The sequence below is a fragment of the Bos indicus x Bos taurus genome, chromosome 29 (genome assembly GCF_003369695.1).
Source record: "Bos indicus x Bos taurus breed Angus x Brahman F1 hybrid chromosome 29, Bos_hybrid_MaternalHap_v2.0, whole genome shotgun sequence".
In the NCBI taxonomy this organism is placed as follows: Eukaryota; Metazoa; Chordata; class Mammalia; order Artiodactyla; family Bovidae; genus Bos; species Bos indicus x Bos taurus.
The window spans coordinates 49,739,177-49,761,487 of NC_040104.1; the positions used below are offsets into that span (position 1 = coordinate 49,739,177).

The 22,311-nt window shown below is 41.5% G+C and overlaps 1 protein-coding gene across 4 annotated transcripts in view; it reads left to right on the top strand.

Annotated features, from left to right (window-relative positions):
- Nucleotides 1-2,880: 2,880 nt before the first annotated feature.
- DEUP1 (deuterosome assembly protein 1) overlaps nt 2,881-22,311 on the top strand; it is a 141,731-nt gene continuing 122,300 nt past the window's right edge. For all 4 annotated transcript variants that reach the window (XM_027532311.1, XM_027532314.1, XM_027532313.1 and 1 more), the window contains exons 1-2: nt 2,881-2,971; nt 4,039-4,112. In XM_027532311.1, coding sequence (XP_027388112.1) covers nt 4,066-4,112 — 47 coding nt within the window. In that variant the 5' untranslated portion in view covers nt 2,881-2,971; nt 4,039-4,065. The remainder of the gene's footprint in view (nt 2,972-4,038; nt 4,113-22,311) is intronic.

Below are 22,311 nucleotides of genomic sequence, written 5' to 3' on the forward strand. Positions count from 1 at the left end.
TAGCAGCAGCAGCAGACTTTAAGTAACATGATCTTGGTTCATAACTTAGCTGCACTTGAACTGAACCAGATGCATCTTCTTGGACATATTTTTTTTTTTTATTCTAAGCCTTTGGTTCCTAATCTGCTAAAAGGAACTGTAATAACACCTGTTACACTTGTGTCACTTGGTACACCTGAGCAGATAAGGAAACAATGATCCTGAAAATACTTACCAATTTTTTACCAATGGTAACAAATTTCAGTGTGAGTGATATTAGGCATCCTGAAACTTCATTAAATTTCATTCCTAGTTTTATTCTCCCCTTCCTTGGGTCAGAATAAAACATTGACCTGTTCAGTTTAGACAAGAATAGAAAATATGACTAAGATTTACAGAATAACGGAAGGTTTCAAGCTAAGATAAAATGATCACTTTCTTCATTCAATCATAATGAGAGCTATGAAACACTTATTAGAGTTAATAACCTGAGTTACCTTACACAGTTCATTTATGAAGCTCAATTTGTGAAGAAACAGCAAATGGTTTTTTGAAATTCAGGTGGAATTGGATGGAGGAATTTGGGTCAGTATTAAATTCATGGCAATATTAAAATATTGGGCTCAGTGGTAAAGAATCTATCTGCCAGTGTAGGAGATGAGGGTTCAATCCCTGAGTTGGGAAGTTTCCTGGAGGAGAAACTGGCAACCTACTCCAGTGTTCTTGCCTGGGAAATCCCATGGACAGAGGAGCCTGGCAGGCTACAGTCCATGGGGTTGTAAAAGAGTGGGACACAACTTAGCAACTAAACAACAATATTAAAGTAGCCAATTAATGTTAATATTATGAAAGTGGAGTGCAAATAAAAACTTTAAGGATTAGAGATTAATCAACTGAAAGAACTGGGAAGGAATTCTGTCCTTAAAATAGATGCTAGAATATTTTTTTAAACATAAAATTTAAGTGCTTAAAATATCACTCATGGTAAATCAGTGGGAAAAATGTGTATATATGTGTATATGTACGTACAATATATATGTGTGTATTCTTTCCTATCATTTCTTTGACATCAGAACCATGTGACAGAGCTACTGCTGTCAACTTTAAAGAATAATCACAACCTTAAAACTTGAGAGTTATGTTTTATTTGGTGAGAATTTTTAGGACTTCAAGCCTGGGTGACAGCATCTTAAACGAACATCAAGAGATTTTGTTGTTGTTGTTGCTAAGTCATGTCTGACTCTTTTGCGATTCCATGGACCGTAGCCTGCCAGGCTCCTCTGTCCATGGGATTTCCCAGGCAAGTATCCTGGAGTGGGTTGCCATTTCTTCCTCCAGGGGATATTTCCCACCCAGGGATCGAATGAGTCTCTTACATCTCCTGCATTGGCGGGCAGATTATCTACCACTGAGCCACCAGGGAAGCCCCTATCAAGAGATTATTGTTAATGAAAGGAAACCATATTTCCCAAGTTAAGGAATGTAGTGCTTTCCTATGTACGGGAAGATATAACAGTCTGGGCTCACTGAGCTCATTTCTTTTATATGCATCTCAGCTATCTGGGCCCAGTATTGTGTGTGTGTGTGTGTGTGTGTGTGTGTGTGTTTGCTCAGTGCTCATCTTAGGGAGTGGCTGCAGCACCCCACTCCAGTACTCTCGCCTGAAAAATCCCATGGATGGAGGAGCCTGGTGGGCTGCAGTCCATGGGGTCACAAAGAGTCGGACAGGACTGAGCGACTTCCCTTTCACTTTTCACTTTCCTGCATTGGAGAAGGAAATGGCAACCCACTCCAGTGTTCTTGCCTGGAGAATCCCAGGGATGGGGGAGCCTGGTGGGCTGCTGTCTATGGAGTCGCATAGAGTTGGACACAACTGAAGCGACTTAGCAGCAGCAGCCTAATGGCTGCAGTATTATATGTATTGTTTCCCTTCCTGGTTGCCTTTAGGGCTCAGAAATTCACAGGTTCATGACTGTGACATCCTTGTTTACTAATATGGCAGGAATGTTCCATTTCTCAGTCATCAATTATTCTCAGAATTTAGTGAACAAAAGAATTTGGAATCAATCACTCAGAGTTCTGTTTGGGTTTCCCCACTTACGAGCTATTTCCTTCTCCCTCAAAGAGAGGTAACATTGTCTACTCCGGCTTATTTGAAGTTGTTGGAGGGACCAATGTGCTCCACCGGAAAGACAGATGCAGTTGCTTCTGTTAGAGCGACCAGAGTAGCTGAGCACAGAGCAATGCAGTTAAAGTAAATCCAGCTCTTTCCAGCTGGAGGGCACTTGGGCGACTAGAAAGGCAACTCTCTTTGTCCTAAGTCTATTTCTGGTCATCTTAAAAGTGGTTAAGAGCGGGGAACAGAAGTGAAGTGAAAGTCGCTCAGTCGTGTCCAAGTCTTTGCGACCCCATGGACTGTAAAGTCCATGAAATTCTCCAGGCCAGAATACTGGAGTGGGTAGCTGTTCCTTCCTCCTGGGGATCTTCTCAACCCAGGGATGGAACCTGGGTTCTTTACCAGCTGAGCCACAAGGGAAGCCCAAGAAGGTGAGGGGGCAGGGCAGAGGCCAGAGGCATTTAAGGAGGTTGGGTGCAGAACCCCTCTGCCCGCAGCTGTTTAAACTTTGCTCCTCTGATCGTTGGTTCATTCATTCATCCGGCAAGCCCTCCTTGTGCGCCTGTCGGGCAGTGCAGTCCACGGAGAGGAAATGACCGAGAGGGCGGCCCCGGGAGCCCCGAGGCTACTGAGCCGGCACCAAACCAGGACTGCGGGCGGCGCGGGCTCCCCCAGTCCGTCCCCTCCCCCTTCCGCTCCCCGCCCCGCGCCCCCGAGCCCCTCCCCCCCGCGGCGGTTCGCGGCCGCGTCTCCATGGCGACCGCGGGCGGCGGGCTGCAGGCGGGCCCGGCGGCGGGTGCGGGCCCTCGCGGCTGCCAGAGGCCCGGGCGCTGCCACTCTAGGGGCCTCGGACCCGGAGAGCGCGGCACAGCGCAGGTAATCCCCCCGGAGCCCGGCCCGTCCCGGCTTGTCCCGGGGCCCTAACGGGCTGGCCGAGCTTGAGGTGTGGGCGCGAGCGCGGGGCGGGTGGAGACAGGCTTGGTCCGATTTTGCGAGTTCAGGACAGGTTCGCTCTAAATTGGAAGGTCTAGGTTCTAGGTGTGTGACTTTGGGCGAGTCACCTGGCTCGTCTATCCTGACTTTCCCTGATGTTAAAGTGAAGGATTTCAGAACCTAGAAAATCAACTCATTCCACCTGAACGGGTCAAATTTCTGTTCCCATTTCTGCTCCTTGCCCTTCCGCTCCCTCGCAGTTTTGGATCTCTCTTAAATTCCTTTCAGGGTGGCTTAAGCCTGCAAGTTTTCTCTTTCTACCACCTTGAATGCGGTTTAACGTTCATTCAGAGAAGTTGAAGTGGATTTCAATACTTGACTATTTATCCTCATAGGTTATGTTTTAATTAAAACTTTGTTACTGGGAAAAAACTCTTTTCTTTCACTTTAGGCAAGTACTAACATCCTTATTTTGTTAAAAGGGTGAGCAGTGCCTACAAAGCCACTGAGGAACTGGAAGATTTCAGTCTGTGAGCAGTTCTTAACCTTTTTGTCCTAAATCTCATGGTATACTCACTGTAACCGAACCCAGACAGGGACAAAGAAAGAGTCTATTCAAACAATGGCAAACCTTTAGAGGACCCACAAGGAAGGAAATCTTGAGTACGTTCAGCTGAGAGTGGCCTGGAGCAGGAATTGGTTTTACTTACCTCATGTGCTGGCTCTTTGCGGAGTACCTGGCACGAAGCTGTTGTTCAGTAGATAGTAAATGAATGTTCGTCTCAGTCAGTAGGATCTATTTCAACTCACCACTAAGCCAGTGTCATAAATACATGTGACACACACACCTGCACACACATGTGCAAGTTTCTACATTTTGTTGGAACCAAGAGCTACTACACTCAGAAAAACTCATAGAAAAACATGGTTTGCCAGTAGCAAAATTTTCTTGTTTTAGAGGTTAATAATGTGAACGTTTAAGGAATCTAGATCATTTTTCCCCCTCACAGGTTTAAAAATCAAGAAATACAAACCAGATGCAGCAGTTTCTTGACATGGAGAACCAAACCCATAATACATTGGGGTAAGTGCTGAGACATTTCTTTTGAATGAGTTGGTAATTAACAATGCCAAAATCTCCCTGATGGCATGTGAATTTGGAAATCTAGTATTAATGGAGGATGTAGCAATTTTTGGTGAGGAGGCTGAGAGAAATAATTAAGAATCTATAGTTTGAGTCTTTCCAGTTTTGACTATGGATCTGTACTCAGAAATCACCATTTTCCATCTTTTAGTGAATGTCTCCAGTGTTTTGGCGTGATGGGTACCCACATGGGCCTCACATGCTCTTGCGTTTCCACAATGCAACAGCTTCCGGCTGGCTTGCTCCTTTTCTGCTGTACTGAGTGTCCAGGCACCCTCTAGGCTTGCTCTTGACAAAGTGAAAGTGAAAGTCACTGTCGTGTCTGATTCTTTGTGACTCCATGGAATTCTCCAGGTCAGAACACTGGAGTAGGTAGCCTTTCCCCTCTCCAGGGGTTCTTTCCAACCCAGGTCTCCCACATTGCAGGGAGATTCTTTATCAGCTGAGCCACAAGGGAAGTTTGCCTTTGAAACGGGACTCAAAACACACAACTTCCAGACAGATTTGTGTGTGTGTTAGTCACTCAGTTGTGTTGGACTCTGTGATCTCACGGGGCAGGCTCCTCTGTCTACGGGATTCTCCAGGCAAGAATACTCAAGTGGGTTAGCATGCCCTTCTCCAGGGGATCTTCCTGACCCCGGGACTGAACCTGGGTCTTCTGCATCGCAGGCAAATTCTTTACCAACTAAGCCACCAGGAAGCTCCTCAAAACTGCAGCATGAACTGGTATTTTCTCAAAAGTTTCAGGAAGCAATAAGGAATAGAGTTTGTATGACATCTGCCATTGTAAAAAAGTAAATTCTTTTTGACAAATGTCTGTCCTGACCCCTTCCCTGCCACCAGCATCATAAAGATTCCTCTTTCTACTGTTTCATTAGCCAATTGACCACCAGTTGAGCCCCCAGAACTTGGAGGGTGGGGGGAGCAGAGAAAGTGAGGGCGGGATCGTGGTTACCATATGCTTGATATCGACTGTGACCACGACACTAGTCAAACCACTCCAGGTATCTCACTTTCAGTTATTCTGCTCAGACCGTGACTTTGACAACAGGCTAAAGCAAAGCTGCACAAGTCTGGATAATAAGCTATGCCTTATAAACTTCTACAGCATACTCCTCCTCAGAACAGCCCTCATTCTACAATAGAATTGAGTGTATTAGAAGTTGGTATACTCTTAAGTTCTTGTTGACAAAGAGACCCCCAAATACGAGGTTTTAAAAAAGACTGAGGAGTATTTCTGTTTCATATACAAAGTCAGAGATGAACAGACCAGGGCTGGTAGGGCAGCTCTGCCTACCTCACTACATGATTTCCAACTCTGGGCCCAAAATGATTGCTTTAGGTCCCACCATCATGACCGTGCTCCTGCCGGAGGGAAGGGGGAAGAGCAGGAGGAGAGAGGAAGACCAGTCCTCCTAGAAGTATGACCTGGAAGTGGCAAGCCTCACTTCTGTTCACTTCCCATTGACCAGAGCTTAGCCCTGGGCAAGACCTAGCTGCAAGGAAGGCTGAGAAATGTGGTCTCTAACTGGGCACCCGTGTAGTCCGTTAAAGTTTAGAGGAAGTATAATGAAAGGAGTGAGAGATGGCAACCCACTCCAGTATTCTTGCCTAGAAAATTCCATGCACAGAGGAGCCTGGCAGGCTATAGTCCATGGGGCTGCAAAGAGCTGAATGCTACTGAGCAACTGAGCACACACACACTCAATGAAAGGAAGAAGAATGGATATTAGTGGACAGCTAGCAGCCTCTGTCACACTGAATTTAGAAAGGTAGAAAGAAAGAGAAATAAAGCAGGAACTTGCCCTAGAATACACAGCTGGGTTACTGGAGGAGGTAGGATTTGATTTCAGATAAGTCCGGCTCCAATCACAGCATTCCTCACTGCACTGTAAGTGGATGGCAGAAAGACGTGGGGAGTGGCCTGCCTGGTGTCCGTAGCACAGCCAAAGTAGGATTCTGGATTGAGAGGGGGTAGACCCCTGGTATGACAATGGCACTGAAGGCTCAGATGCAGACCGAAGGTCTTAAACCTCAGCTGGGTATCAGATAGCACTTCACTCCTGCAAATCTGAGGCCGTGGAGACTGCTATTTCTCATCATTCATTCTTTTGGGAAAAGGTATGGAAGACTGACCATATGCCAGGCACAACACTAAGCTCTCTGACTCATACAAAGGCCTTTAAGGAACTCAAAACTTAGTAGGAAACCATAGAGCTTGTCTGGGTACAGTGTAATTGCAAACCAGAAGTGAATGAGAATTACTGCAGGTTTCCATGTGGAAGCCACAGCTCACCACAGCAGACATGGGAGCGGACCTCCTTGAGCATGGTCTCCAAAGAATGGAGAACCAGGTCGGCTTTGCCTCTGTCCCGTGCACTATTGAGAAATATGTAAAAATTTAGATCATGAAGATAATGAAACCTCATTCATCAGGGATGTAGAATGTATATACCAAACGGTGTCACCTACATAACAGTAGGTGTTTCATGGGGCAACCTTCATTTGACAAACATGTATCTAAAGTCTATGATGAGCCAGTCACTGGTCTAAGCACCAGAAAGACAGTGGTGAACAAAGCAGAGACCACTCCTTCAAGGGCTTTGTACGTTAGTGGGAAATATAAACATGCTTCATGTGGCGATCAGATCAGATCAGATCAGATCAGTCGCTCTGTTGTGTCTGACTCTGTGACCCCATGAATCGCAGGACGCCAGGCCTCCCTGTCCATCACCAACTCCCGGAGTTCACTGAGACTCACATCTATCGAGTCAGTGATGCCATCCAGCCATCTCATCCTCTGTCGTCCCCTTCTCCTCCTGCCCCCAATCCCTCCCAGCATCAGAGTCTTTTCCAATAAGTCAGCTCTTCACATGAGGTGGCCAAAGTACTGGAGTTTCAGCTTTAGCATCATTTCTTCCAAAGAAATCCCAGGGCTGATCTCTTTCAGAATGGACTGGTTGGATCTCCTTGCACTCCAAGGGACTCTCAAGAGTCTTCTCCAACACCACAGTTCAAAAGCATCAGTTCTTCGGTGCTCAGCCTTCTTCACAGTCCAAATCTCACATCCATACATGACCACAGGAAAAACCATAGCCTTGACTAGACGAACCTTTGTTGGCAAACTAATGTCTCTGCTTTTGAATATGCTATCTAGGTTGGTCATAACTTTCCTTCCAAGGAGTAAGTGTCTTTTAATTTCATGGCTGCAGTCACCATCTGTAGTGATTTTGGAGCCCAGAAAAATAAAGTCAGCCACTGTTTCCCCATCTATTTCCCATGAAGTGATGGGACCAGATGCCATGATCTTCATTTTCTGAATGTTGAGCTTTAAGCCAACTTTTTCACTCTCCACTTTCACTTTCATCAAGAGGCTTTTTAGTTCCTCTTCACTTTCTGCCATAAGGGTGGTGTCATCTGCATATCTGAGGTTATTGATATTTATCCCGGCAATCTTGATTCCAGCTTGTATTTCTTCCAGTCCAGCGTTTCTCATGATGTACTCTGCATACAAGTTAAATAAACAGGGTGACAATATAGGAGGAAGAATAAACAGGCTGAGGACGGAGAAATGGATGGTGAATGGGGTGGTCACTCACGGATTCCCTGGTAAGGTGGTGTTCGAGCAGAGCTTTATGTCTGTGAGAAGAAAGTTCCCAACAGGAGGAACAGAAAATGCAAAGGCCTCAGGTGGCAGCTTTTACACAGAGCATTTATGACGTGGGTGAGCCATTATTCTGTGACCTCTGGCTTATAACAGGGTTTGGTTTTTGTTTATCCAAGATTTCCTCCCCAGTATAGGTGTTTGTGCCATAATAATCAACTTGAACTCCTTCTAAATGAAACGATCACATTTAAGTTTGCCCTTCTTGTTTTTTGAGTGGTGTTCCCAGGACATAAATAATTATAGAATGAGTAAAAAAATCTGATTTTTATAAGAGAACCATGTCTACATTCTTCTTTTTTTCTATTATTCCTGAATTTCTACTCTTGTTACTTTGTCATTTTATGTTTTATTTTACTTATCTTGCTCTGATTTCTGAGTTGAAAATATGATTCAGTTATTTTCATGATTTCTGGTTTTCATGATTTCTTTGAATAACATAAGCATTTAAAGCTGGAGTTCCTCTTGGGCTCAGCTTTGCTGCAGGCCATAGGATTAGTGTACCCACTTTCATTTTCTTAAATTGTCTATTATTTCAAGTTTGACTTCCTCTTTGACTCAGTAGATATTTGGGAGATATAATTTCCAGATATAACTTCAGGTTTTAATTATTTTTTAATTCATTACTTTTTAACCCCCCTACATCTATGGTCATAGAATATGACCTTTATGATATTTTGGTTTCATAAAGATTATTCTTATGATCTGTTGTGTGATCAACTTTCATAAATGTCCTTTAGGCGTTGAAAGCAAATATATATTCTCTTTTGCTTAAGAAAAAAGGTTTTAAAAGTTTTAGATATATAATCAAACTGTTTAATTGTTACATTCAAATTGTGTGCCTTTCAAATTCATTATTACCTTTTTGTCTATTTGAGCTGTCACATTTTAAGAAAGATCTTTACTATAATTGTGATTTTTGTCCAATTCTTCTTGTATTTCAGATAGTTTTTATTTTATGTATTTCCGTATTCTGTTGCTCAATATATTGAGGTTCATGGATGTTATATCTTCTTGGTGTATTGTATGATTTAGCCGTATAGAATATCTCACAAATATAAGTGAATGGTTTCTATTTGAATTTTACTTTTTTGTTGCTGATATTGCCATCTCTGTTTTCTTTTTAACTTGCTTTAGCCTGTAATAGCCTTGTTCATCCCTTTTATAAAGGACAAAATTCAATCTTCTCCTCCCTTTGTGGGGAAAAACCTCAGTTCTTCCCTGCTGTGTCTGTCTTCCCTGTGTGCCTCCTTTACCTTCATAGAAACACTTCACCTCTGACACTTGTCACCATATATATGGATGTTTCTGGCCCAGCCAAGCAATTCTCTGGAACATAAGCTGGTAGTCCTACAATTCAACTTGATTCTGACACTGTCTATGCAGAAATAGCATTAGACCCAGCAGGCTGAGGGCTTGGTCCTACAAGACTTCCTGCCGCCCTCTTCAAACTCCAGTTGCAAGTCCAGGTTGTCATCTGTGCCTCTGACCAAACAGTTATAGATGACCCCCTCCCTGGATTTGATTAATTCGCTAGAATAGCTCACTAACTCGGGGAAACACTTAACTTTAAAATCTTACTTTCATCCAGTTTATTAAAGGATGCAGACGAGCATCCAGATGGAAAGGGTGCATAGGATAAGGTATGTGGAAAGGGGTGTACTGCTGTCCCAGCACCTACACCTGCTCACCGACCCAGGAGCTCACTAAACCCTATCAGTTCAGTTCAGTTCAGTTCAGTTGCTCAGTTGTATCTGACTCTTTGTGAGTCCATGGACTGCAGCACACCAGGCTTCCCTATCCATCACCAACTATGGAGTTTGCTCAAACTCATGTCCATAGAGTCGGTGATGCCATCCAACCATCTCATCCTCTCGTCCCCTTCTCCTCCTGCCTTCGATCTTTTCCAGCATCAGGATCTTTTCCAAGGAGTCGGTTCTTCGCATCAGGTGGCCAAAGTATGGGAGTTTCAGCTTCAGCATCAGTCCTTCCAATGAATATTCAGGACTGATTTCCTTTAGGATGGACTGGTTGGCTCTCCTTGCAGTCCAAGGGACTCTCAAGAGTCTTCCCCAACACCACAGTTCAAAAGCATCAGGTCTTCAGTACTCAACCTTCTTTATAGTCCAGTTCTCACATCCATACATGACTACTGGAAAAATCGTAGCTTTGACTAGGTGGACCTTTGTCAGCAAAGAAATGTCTCAGCTTTTTAATATGCTAAGTTGGTCATAGCTTTTCTTCCAAGTAGCAAGCATCTTTTAATTTCATGGCTGCAGTCACCATCTGCAGTGATTTTGGAGTCCCCCAAAATAAGGTCTGTCACTATTTCCACTGTTTCCCCATCTATTTGCCATGAAGTGATGGGACCAGATGCCATGATCTTCGTTTTTTGAATGTTGAGTTTTAAGCCAACATTTTCACTCTCCTCTTTCACTTTCATCAAGAGGCTCTTTAGTTCTGCTTCACTTTCTGCCATAAGGGTGGTGTCATCTGCATATCTGAGGTTATTGATATTTCTCCCGGAAATCTTGATTCCAGCTTGTGCTTCATCCAGCCTGGTATTTCTCATGATGTACCCTGCATATAAGTTAAATAAACAGGGTGACAATATACATCCTTGACATACTCCTTACCCAATTTGGAACCAGTCCGTTGTTCCATGTCCAATTCTAACTGTTGCTTCTAAACCCTATACTTTGGAGATTTTCGTAGAGGCTTCATCATGTAACCAGGATTGATTAGTAATTCCTTTTTCAGCCTATCTCCCTGTTCAAGAGAATGGAGCGGGGAGAGGTGGGACTAAAAATTCCAAACCTCTCATAGTGACTTGGTCTTTCAGGTGACCAGCCGTAATCCAGGAATCATCTAGGAGCCTGCCCAGAGTTGCCTCATCAGATCAAAAGAAACTCCTGTCACCCAGAAAATTACTTGGGTGTCAAGAACCAAGGTCTAAGACCAATATTAGAGCAAAGGATGCCCCTAGTGTTCTTATCACTTAGGAAACTGCAAGGGTTTTAGGAGCTCTGTGCTGGAATCGGGTATAGAGACTAATATATATTTTCTATTATCTCATACCCTCATTTTCAATCATTTTTTAAAATATTATATGTGTTTCTTATAAGTAGCATATGGTTAGATTAATGCATGTATACACCTCAGTTGGAAGGTCTTTGCAATTAAAGAGAGGATTTTTTTTTAATTTATTTATTTTAATTGGAGGCTAATTACTTTACAATATTGTAGTGGTTTTTGCCATACATTGACATGAATCAGCCATGGATGTAAATGTGTTCCCCATCCTGAATCCCCCTCCAACCTCCCTCCCCATTAAAGAGAGGGTTTTATAATCATTAATATATTAACATTGGATCCATTTTGCTTTCCCAATATTTACTAGTCTTATCTAGCTTTCTTCTTTGTCTCTTACAAGTTCTATATCCTAGTTTACACATTGTTAATTTACATTTTTTTACAAACATTTAAAATTGGATTCCTCTTCTGGCTTCCCGAATTTTAATTGTAACTTTGACCTCTCTCAACCCTGGTAAGACTTCACCTTTAGTACTGTTTTTGCTTCTGCATTTGCTTATTCCACCTCCAAGAAATAATCTGGATTTCTAGTCCTGATGACTATTAACTTTATGATTACATATAGGATAATGTTAATTATTTTATTCCTCTTTTAAGAATTCTCTTTAGCAGCTATAAATTTGATTGCATTGATTATTACTATTTTATAGAATCTTCCTTGTTCTTAATTTAAACTTTTTAAAATTCATTTTTAATTTGACTAAAGTACTTCCTTAATAAAGTACTACTTTAATAAAAATGACCAGAGGTGGTATACCTCTTAGTTTTTTCATGTCCAGATGTCTTCTTGTTCCTCTCATACAGGAACTCTGTAAGAGTTATTAGTCCCATGGTCTTGAAGTGTAAAGTGTTACATGGAAAGTCCAATACCAGTCTCATTTTCTCTTGGGTTTTTTTTTTTTTCCCTTTCTTTCTTTTTTAGCATCTTGAGAATTATGGGATTTCTGTTTATCCTTGGAATCTACAAATTTACCAGGATAGCTTTCTAGGTATAGATCCATTTCAATCCCTTCAAAGCATTTGGTGAGCACTTTTATTATTAAAGATTCAAAGCTTTTCAGCACAGTGAATTTTTCTTCTGTTTCTTTGGTTAATAATTCTCCCCATCTTGTTTCATTCTCATCTCCTAGAACACCTATATCTTTTTCCTTTTTTTCATAATTTCCATCATTTTATCGTTTGCTCTATGTTCTGGGGGGATTTCTTCCATTTTCTCATTTTTATTTCAGCAATGATTGCATTCGTTTTTTGTTTGTTTGTTTGTTTTGCTTCTTTTGAGATTTTGAGTATTGACAATAATGTTTTTATTTCCAATATTTCTTTTTTGTATGTTTATTTCATTGTTCCTTTTACTTAGTAAATTGCTTTTCTTTATTAATATAATACACCATTGACTCATTAAAAATACAAATAGAAGTGTTTGAAGTGATCTCTTCTTATATTAACTCCTTTATAGTCAGTCATTCTGTGGGGTGTAACTCTGGTATATTTCTCTATATCCTGCAATTTGTCTCTTTCCAAACCCCAACTGCTCCCAGCCCAGCCTTTCTCCCAACCTCTGCTACTCTCAAAGAGAAATCAATTAGGTTTTCCCAAGAAATCAGTCCGCCAATTACAGTGCAGCTACAACTTGCTGAGGGCTCAGCGTAACCACGTCCAATGTGCTGTGTAGTCTAATATATTTAAGATTATTAAATCTTGTGTTTAATAAACTTATCTCTAAAGGTAATTTCTAGATAGGAATTCTACAAATGCATTGAGCAACGCTAAGGTCAATAAAAACACATACGTAGAGTCTCCAAATGTCTGAATTCTAGAGTGACGTTTTTGAAAAATGTCGTTTCCTTGTATAAGTGAATGCACATATGATGGATTTTTTTCTTTAAAATACCTTTTCTAACTGAAAAACACTTAGCTAGATTTTTCCTTTACTTAGTTATTCGTGTGTGTAATTTAAAAACCATTCGGTTTCCACTGTTACCAAGAAGGAAAGAGTGCCGTCCCCCGTCCCTGCCCCCGTTCTCCACTCCCCAGGGGCAGCCACTTTCAGTTCTTTGGCTGATTCTTTTGATATTTATTCCATATCTCTAAATAACAACTTTACATTGCTACTTCTTGATATTTCAGTTTCGATCAGTATCTGTTGACATCCACAATGCTTATTTTTCATAATCTTACCTGCTGCGTGTGTGAACATGGGCACATGTGCACATACAGACACACACTCATTTCCCATTCCTCATTCTCCCAATACACTGTCGTTTTGGTTGGGTCAGTATTCGGTTTGCCTTGTTATGACTTTATAAATACCTCTAGCTTTGTAAATACTCTTCGCCTCTGAGCCATATATCACAGCATACCATGATTGCTTTTCCTTTCTTGCACATTTTGTTTTTTTCCTGGAGATAAGTATCTTAATTATAAATTTTTTTGAAGTTTTCCCCTTTCTGTGTAATTTTCTTCAAATAATGTCTTTCCACTTGTGTAAGACCTCGCTTTGTGAACCGCTTTCATCAGATGCCTGTGATCTCTGACTGCTTGCTCCTATTTAAGAATAATGGCATCAAAAGCTGACAAGAAGCCCAGTGCACATGAGCAGGGCTTGTTGACCAGGGTCTTTGCTGTCTGGTCATTAGGCTAGTCTCTTCTGTCTCAGGCTGCTCAGTTTCCAGAGAACATGATTCTAAATTCTTCTGCTTACAAGGTGTAAGCTGGGCAGCCAGCATTCACCCCTGACTTCCGGAAATACCTCATAGGTTGCTTCTTGGTTTTCTCCAGTACCAGCTCCTTTGTTTTGTCCTTGTAGGTCTAACCTTTTAGGTTAAAAATATTCTTTTTATTTATTTTAGTAGGATTCGGGAAGGAAGCAAAATTTGTTTGTTCCTCCATCTTCAATCGAAAGTCTCATTTTCTCTACTGAATCATTTACTTCTTTTTACTCTGTGACTTATATCTTATTCATTGATCTTGTTCATAGAATCTTGTCAAATCCTTTCTAAAAATCTAGGTGCTACACGATTTACCAAAATTTTTTATCTGCTGTGAAAGTCGTATTTTCAGAGACCAAGCCAGATGAATATTAAAGCACATTCTCACATCAGAGTTCAGAAAAACCCTTCAAAAGATTGCTCTTCTACATGAACAACTTTCTAAACCTTCAGAGTGTCCTTTCCCTCTGAGAGATATTCATAATCACAACTTTACTTGCCTGTTTCCTATGAGTTAAATACAGTTTTGATTAGTTTGTAAAAATTCTAATATTAGTCAGTATATACTTGTAGTTGAGTAAATTGTAATGTATTATTTTTGCACACTGAAAATTCTTTCTAATTTGATTGACTCTCATGGTATCTTATTCTCCCTACATCATACTTTATTTCCCACAAAATACACATATTCCTTTCCAGAGTAATCACATTTAACAAGTTCTTGTTTCTTATTTCTCTGAAGAAGCAAAGCAAAGTGGTGAAAAAGTGAAAGTGTTAGTCAGTCAGTCATGTATGACTCTCTGCAACTCCATGAACTGTAGCTTGCCAGGCTCCTCTGTCCATGGGATTCTCCAGGCAAGAATACTGGAGTGGGTAACCATCTCCTCCAGGGGATCTTCCCAACCCATGGATCGAACCCTGGTCTCCTGATTTCAGGCAGATTCTTTACAGTCTGAGCCACCAGGGAAGCCCAACCTAGGGTAAAATTTTGATATATCAGAGTTTGAAGTTAGATCCTGAAATGTTAGCACAGTGGTAAGTGATTGTAAGAATTCAGTGAGTGATTTTGAAAGGACAGGAAAACACTTCAGAAGGGGAGGGAAGGAAGGCGATAGAGGGAGGAAGGAAAGGGAGGGGAGAGAAAGATTCCTCTGAGAGACTTGTTAAGCTCCTGTTAAGGCAAAGGTTAAAAATTACCTCTCTGTGAGATAGTACTTTTTATAGGACAGTGTTTACAAAACGTTAGTTGTATTAGTTACAAGTTACATTTTTTTTAAAAAAAAGGACAAAGCCATGATATGTGTAAACCTAGGCATATCTATGGGAGAAGGCAATGGCACCCCACTCCAGTACTCTTGCCTGGCAAATCCCATGGACGGAGGAGCCTGGTAGGCTGCAGTCCATGGGGTCCCTAAGAGTCAGACACGACTGAGTGACTTCACTTTCACTTTCCACTTTCATGCATTGGTGAAGGAAATGGCAACCCACTCCAGTGTTCTTGCCTGGAGAATCCCATGGACGGAGAAGCCTGGTAGGCTGCAGTCCATGGGCTCGCACAGAGTCGGACACGACTGAAGAGACTTGGCAGCAGCAGGCATATCTATGAGGACCCAGGCACACTCAGCCTGACCTGACATTCCAGGCATTTGGGGGTCTGGCACTTTGGAATGCTTGCAAACCTCTTGTCAGAGAACTGGTGAAACAGAGAGGTGCCAGAACATGAAGGGAGTGGAAACAGAAGCTTGTCAGTTCTCTTCCCTGGCAGGGGTGTGGGGGGAGGAAGTGGTTTCATTAGACGGCATTCATGTAAAAGCTATGCGCAAAAAGAGCTTAACAGAGCCAGCTGCCTTATAGAATCATGCAGGGAAATGGCTTCTAGTTTTTCTCTAATAAAAGAGAAATAAATGCAAATATCTTATGCTAATCTTACGGTTTTCAAGTTATAGACTACTTTTTAAAAGTTCAAGAATATGAAAAATGGGTGGATCAGCAAAATAGCTGACTTGTAAGGACAGTCAGAGTACAGATGTAGTCTGTCCCCATCATGTGAGAAGCTGCAGAGTAGGGTGCTGTGACCCCAGAGCCCTGGACGCCCACATCGGATCTCAGCTCATGGACAGTCCCAGGGGAGATCTGCATCGTTGCACACACTTACAGTGGCAAGGAAAAGCAGGACCCTCTGAGGGGTGAATGCTAACAAGGCTGCCCACCTTCTGCAGTGTCCCTGGGGCCATGGAGGCACACCTGCCGTCCGCTGTGGTGGTGTTGGCCCCTGGCCAGTGGGCTGCCTGAATCCCACCACCCAGCAGTGACGCGAGTCCCATCCCCAAGTAGCAGCAGAGGCGCAGGCATGGGTGTGGGGTTCCCCATCTGGCAGTGATGAGGTAGTACCCACTCCTCTGCTGGAGCCTTCTCAGAAAAAGCATTAAACACAGCATTCAAATAAGACCCAGAGTCTTAGAACACAGTATCCAAACACATTAGGGTTTTATCTTTCTGGAGGTTGGCAGTTCATAGCTACGCTGTGGCTGTAGGGTACCATCAGGGATTTGTGCAGCTGACGATGGAGCAGGGGGACAGATTATCACACATCAAAGAGGATATATTCTGTCACGGGGTGGTGATGACTGCTCTGAGGAAAAGTTCCACATGTCATGGGGCTAGAGAGTTACAGAGCAAACCTGGTAAGGTGACATTTGAAGAGAACTGTCTTTGTATGGACATCCTGGGGGTGGCCTTCCAGACAGAGGGAACAGCAAAAGCAAAGGCTCTGGGGCAGGAGCATGCTTAGTATTTTGAAGGAACAACAACAAAAAAAGGCCAGCGTGTTTAGAGGAGAAAGCCAGGAGGAACATCAGAGAGGCAAATACAGCTTTGCAGACCTAGTAAAGACTTTAGATTTCACTGTGTGGGATGGGAAGTCCTTGGAAGACTTCGAGTAAAGCAGTGACATTTTCTGACTTAATGTTTTGAAAGGCTTGTTCTGGTTGCTATGTTAAGACTAGGCCATTGCAAAGCAAGGGCAGGAGAAAAAGACAAGCTGGACTAATTCAGTGGGAGATAGCAGTGATTTGGATCAGGTTGGTAGAAATAGTGACAAATGGGGAGGTTGTGACAGAAAAGCTGATAGTATTTAGAAATCATAGACTAGATATGGGGTGAGCAGGAAGAAAATGAGATAGTGGACTTCTGGCCCATCAATTGGAATAATAAGATTGTCATTTATTAAAATAAGGGAGACTGGAGAAAATGCAAGCTTGGTTGGAGATGCCTGTTAAATATCCAAATGAAGCTCAGATAATTGGCTGTATGTTCAGGTCTAGATGTACCTTCCCGCTTTATTACCCTCAGTGTGCTTTATTGTCTGGCATCACCTTATGATTGCAAGATGGTTGAACCACCTCCAGCAGCACATCTGCCTCGAGGAAGGGAGCAGAGGAAGGGCGGTGAGTAAATGCAGAACAGCGCTGCCAGCATTTTATTTGGAGCTCCTATGGAAGCCAAAGCGCTGAAATAAAGATGTGGATACAAGTTGTTTATTTGGCAGATGAAAGTATGGACTATTAGTTTCCTATGACTGCTGTATCACAAACTTGGTGGTTTAAAACAATCAAAACTTATTCACTCACAATTCTGTGGTCCAAAGATCTGAAATCAGTATCACTGGGCTAAAGTCATGGTGTCAGCAGGACTACATTCCCTCTGAGTGCTCTAGGGAGAATCTGTTCCTTGCTTCCCAAGCTTCTGGTGACTGCCGGCATTCCTTGGCTTGTGGCTGCATCACTCTGATCATTAAGGCCACAGCCTTCACCTCTCTCTCTGGTTCATCTTCATATCCCCTTCTCTTGTGTGTGTCAGATTTCCCTCTGCCTCTTTCTTAGGGCCCACCCAGATAATGTAGGATAATCTCCCCATCTCAAGACACTTAATTTAGACAAAGAACTTTCTTCCAAATAAAATAACATTTATAGGTTTCAGGGATTCAGATCTGATATCTTGGGGGCCATTTTTCAGCCTATCACCTGCAGGATTGAGGAATTGAAACAAGGAAGGGCAAGTTATCAAACCAAGTTATGGCTGAGGGTGACTGGGGCAAAACCCTGATGGGGAAATTCTGAAGCACTGTATAAGTCACACCCCTTAGAGTTATTCCATCCAAGAAGCAAGTGAGAGTTTATACACCAGTAGCCAACAGTTATTGGTTGAAGGTTGCTCCCAGAAGGGCTTCAATTCCCCATCACTTCTGACCTGTCTATCACACAGGAGTCAAAGAGGAAGAGAACCACTCAGGCAAAGAAATGCAGGTTCTGTCCACTGGAAATCAGGCTTAGTGTCCGGAAGTGGTGAGCATGAGAGATGTGTGGGACATCAACAGCAACTGCTGTGGCCTTCCTTTCAACAGCTTCATGATAACTTCCACTTAGATTTCATAGGCCAGCTTTTGTTACATGGCCAAGCACAGCTTCAGGGGAGACTGGGAGATGTAGCCGTGTCCTCAGCCAGACACAGTTCCATACTGAATAACACACTGGAGCTCTGTTAGCATGGGGGAAAGGGAGGAGGGATGTTGAGGAGACAGCCAGCCACATAGGCGATAAGGATGGAGGCAGACACGTGGTAAGGATGACTCAGACTAGGGTTTTATCACTGGATATGGTGAGAAGTGGTCAGAATTTAGAGTACTGGAGGCGGTGCCGATAGACTGTTGTTCTGGGGTTTGGGGAAAACACAAATCCGGGATCATGAAGGGTTTTATCTGGAGCAGCTGTAGCAGTGGTGCCCATTAAAGAGATGGATGGACTGGAGTGGGAGCAGGTTTGTGGCACAGAGTAGCAGTGCTGCCCATTAAGGAGATGGACGGACGAGTGGGAGCAGGTTTGTGGCACAGAGTCTCTCACTCTGTTTTGAACTTGTAAAGACTGCGATGCGTATAGATGTCCTGTGGGAAAGTCAGTGTTGACTAGGTAGTTGGATAGTTCAGCAGCTCAAGCTGCAGACACCGATTAGGAAGTTACAGGAACGAGCTGGCACTCAAGTTTCATTAGAAATTTTCACTATTTAGGAAACGGTGTATTTCTTAGTTTTCTAGCATTGGAAAAACAGATTTTATCAGTGTTTGCCTAATACTCTACTGTTAGGATCTAGTGAAATAGCTGGCTGTATTTTTAAATTGAAAAAGAGTAAGATGACTGTCCTCATATGGTACTAACTCTACAGTCTTTCATTAAATAGACCTTTTGGCAGGAGGGAATTTTAATTATCTTAGAGATTGGCTTATGGAATCCAAGCTATGGTTATTGGTGGAAATCAATGATTAAATGTTTAAGTAATCAAAAAAAGTACCAAGGGTAATTTTAGATTTTGAAAATGGGATAACAGTATACTTTAGATACAAATTAGATTTGGAGTTTATTCTTTTTCAGTGGCTTAATAAGATGTCCAGATATACTTTATTTTCAGCCTCTCCCATAGGCTTAAGAAAGGAAATATAAAAAACAAAAAGGAATCTAAGCTAATGCATGTGTAAGCATTTATTTACTATTAATTGCACCATATGTTTCTATATATTAACCTGAAATTATTTTTCAGATAATTATTTAAACTTTAAATAGCAAAATTTGAACCACGTCTTCTAAGTGCCATTCTTCACAAATCTATTTAGAATCAAGCTTAAAAATCACCACCAGCAAATCATTTTCATAGCCTATATGGCAACTGAACATTCTGCTATTTAATTTTTCAGCACTGCTTTATTATAAGACATAGGTTGCAAAAAATAATAAGCTATTTGTATTTTAAGCTGAAAAGAATGAGAATCATAGAGTAGATCTGCAGTAATCTCTTCTGAGGATGGCAAGAAAAATAGACATTTCAGCTGTGCCTTTAGATTCGCAATCAGGTTGATGGAAACAGATAGCCCCAGGTCATTCATCTTAAAACCTAAGTAAAGAAACAAACAGTCGGCCAACCAGACGTGTAGAATTGGTATAGAATTTAAAGGCTCAAGAGACAGTTTTCTATGACAGTTAACCTGGGGTATCTTCTAATGCACATTAATGAAGTCTCCTTTATGTACAGTTGGGAAGGTCCCCTGGAGGAGGAAATGGCAACCCACTCCAGTATTTTTGCCTAGAGGAGCCTGGCGGGCTACAGTCCATGGAGTCGCAAAAAGTCGGACGCAGCTGAGCAACTAATATTTACTTTTTATTTAAACTTTTAGATGATTATAGAGATCATGCTGAAGAAAGAGGGTTAGTGCTTGCTAACATTTCACTGTCTGTTTACCTCATTTGATCTGTAAACCAAGATGTTACTTAGAATGTGAATAATTATAGAGAAGTTTCTAGAAAAACTTTATCTGTAATGAAGGCTTTTTAACAGAACTTCCATTCTCTTTAGAACTTAAAAATGAGAATTAGACTTCTTAAAAAAACATTGAGACTTGAAAGTTGTGACATTGCATTTTATTTCTGTAAACTTCTTTCTTTGATTATTATGATGAAGGCTTTGGGATAAGGCCATTATAGGTACATCTAAGCATGCTTTATTGGAATAGGGGATATATACTTTCTCCACATCCTAACACTAAGCTTATCACAAATGAGAGTGAAGAATGGACTGAATATGAGCCCCCACCTCAGGTATAGAGTAAAAGTAGGCACTGCAACGCCTCTATGTCAGCAAACCTCATGGTGACAATAAATTACATTTTTTGGACAACAAAAAAAGTGCTTGAGAAAAAGTTGCTTTAACTATAATATAATAATTAATTTGGAACAAGGGCAACCATGAAGCTATGGCCTGAAGATCATGAGGTGATAAATTTTTCCTTTACTGTTTGAGGAGAGATGATTGGCTAAAGAACAGACTGACACCACAGACACGTCTGTGAAAGTGGGTTCTGGGAGCTCTCCTGGAGCCTCTCCCTTGGGCTTTAATCATGTTTCTGCTGAGCACTGTGTGATGTGCACGTGGGGACTGTGAGCCACCAGAGGAGAGCTAAATTCTGTTTGTTATTATTTTTACCCATTTCTCCTAGCCTCTGGCAGCCACCAGTCTGCTATCCGTATCTATGAACCCAATTTTATATATATATATATCTACATTCCTGGGTCAGGACGATCCGGTGGAGAAGGGAGAGGCTACCCACTCCAGTGTTCTTGGGCTTCCCTGGTGGCTCAGCTGGTAAAGAATCTGCCTGCAATGCAGGAGACCTGCGTTTGATCCCTGGGTTGGGAAGATCCCCTGGAGAAGGGAATGGCTACCCATTCCAGTATTCTGGCCTGGAGAATTCCATGGACTGTATAGTCCATGGGGCCACAAAGAGTTGGACCTGACTGAGTGACTTACACTTTCATTTTCATATCTGTATCTTAGATTCCACATATAAGAGAATATATATAGTATTTGTGTTCCAGTGCCTGACTTATTTCACTTAACATAATACCCTCAAGTTTCATCCAGATTGTTGTAAATGGCAGGATATCATTCTTTTTTGTAACTGAGTAATATTCCATTGTGTGTATGTATGTGAACATACACACATGTATACCTCATTTTCTTTATCTGTATATCCACCAATGGACATTTAGGTTTTTCCATAACTCGGCTATTGTAAATAATGTTCTCATAAATGAGGATGTGTGTGTCTTTTCAAGTTAGTATTTTCATTTTCCTCAGATAAATGCCCAGAAATAGAATTGCTAGATTGTATGATAGTTCTACTTTTTAATTTTTTGAGGAAACATCATACTGTATTCCATAGAAACTGTACCAATTTACATTTCCACCAACAGTGTACAAGGGTTCTTTTTTCCATATCCTTTCCTTGTCAATACTTTTTATTTCTAGTCTTTTTGAAATTAGCCATTCTAGCACATGAGGTGATAATCTCATTATGTTTTTAATTTCATTATGTTTAATGATTAATGAGGTAGAGCATCTTTTCATGTGTCTTTGGGCATCTGTATGTCTTTTTTGGAAAAGTGTCTATTCAGATCTTCTCATTTTTTAATCACTTTTTGTGTATTAAGTTGTATGAGTTCTTGATTTATTTTGGGTACTTGCAAATATTTCCTCCCTTTTTCTTTTGTTGATGATTTCCTTTGCTATACAGAAACTTTTTAGTTTATTGTAGTCCCACTTGTTTATTTTTGCATTTGGTGTGAGATTCCAAAAATCACCATCAAGGCATATGTCAAGGAGCTTTACCACCTATGTTTTCTTTTAGGAATTTTATGGTTTCAGGTGTCACACCCAAGTCTTTAATTCATTTTAAGTTAATTTTTGCGCATGGTGTTACAATGTTGGTCCAGTTTCAATCTTTTGCATGTGGCTGTCCAATTTTCCCAACACCATTTATTGAAAAGACTGTTCTTTCCCCATTATTTGACCGTATATATGTGGATTTATTTCTGGGCTCTCTATTTTGTTCCATTGATCTGTGTGTCTGCTTTTCTGTGAATATAATACTGTTTAAATTATTATAGCTTATAACATAGTTTGAAATTTGAGAGTGTGATGCCTTCAACTTTATTCTTTCTCAAGACTGATTTAGCTATTTAAGGGGTCTCTTATGGTTCTATATACATTTTAAGATTATTTGTCCTATTTATGTGAAAAATCCCATTGGTATAGGGATTTTGATAGGGATTGCATTGCATCTGTAGATTGA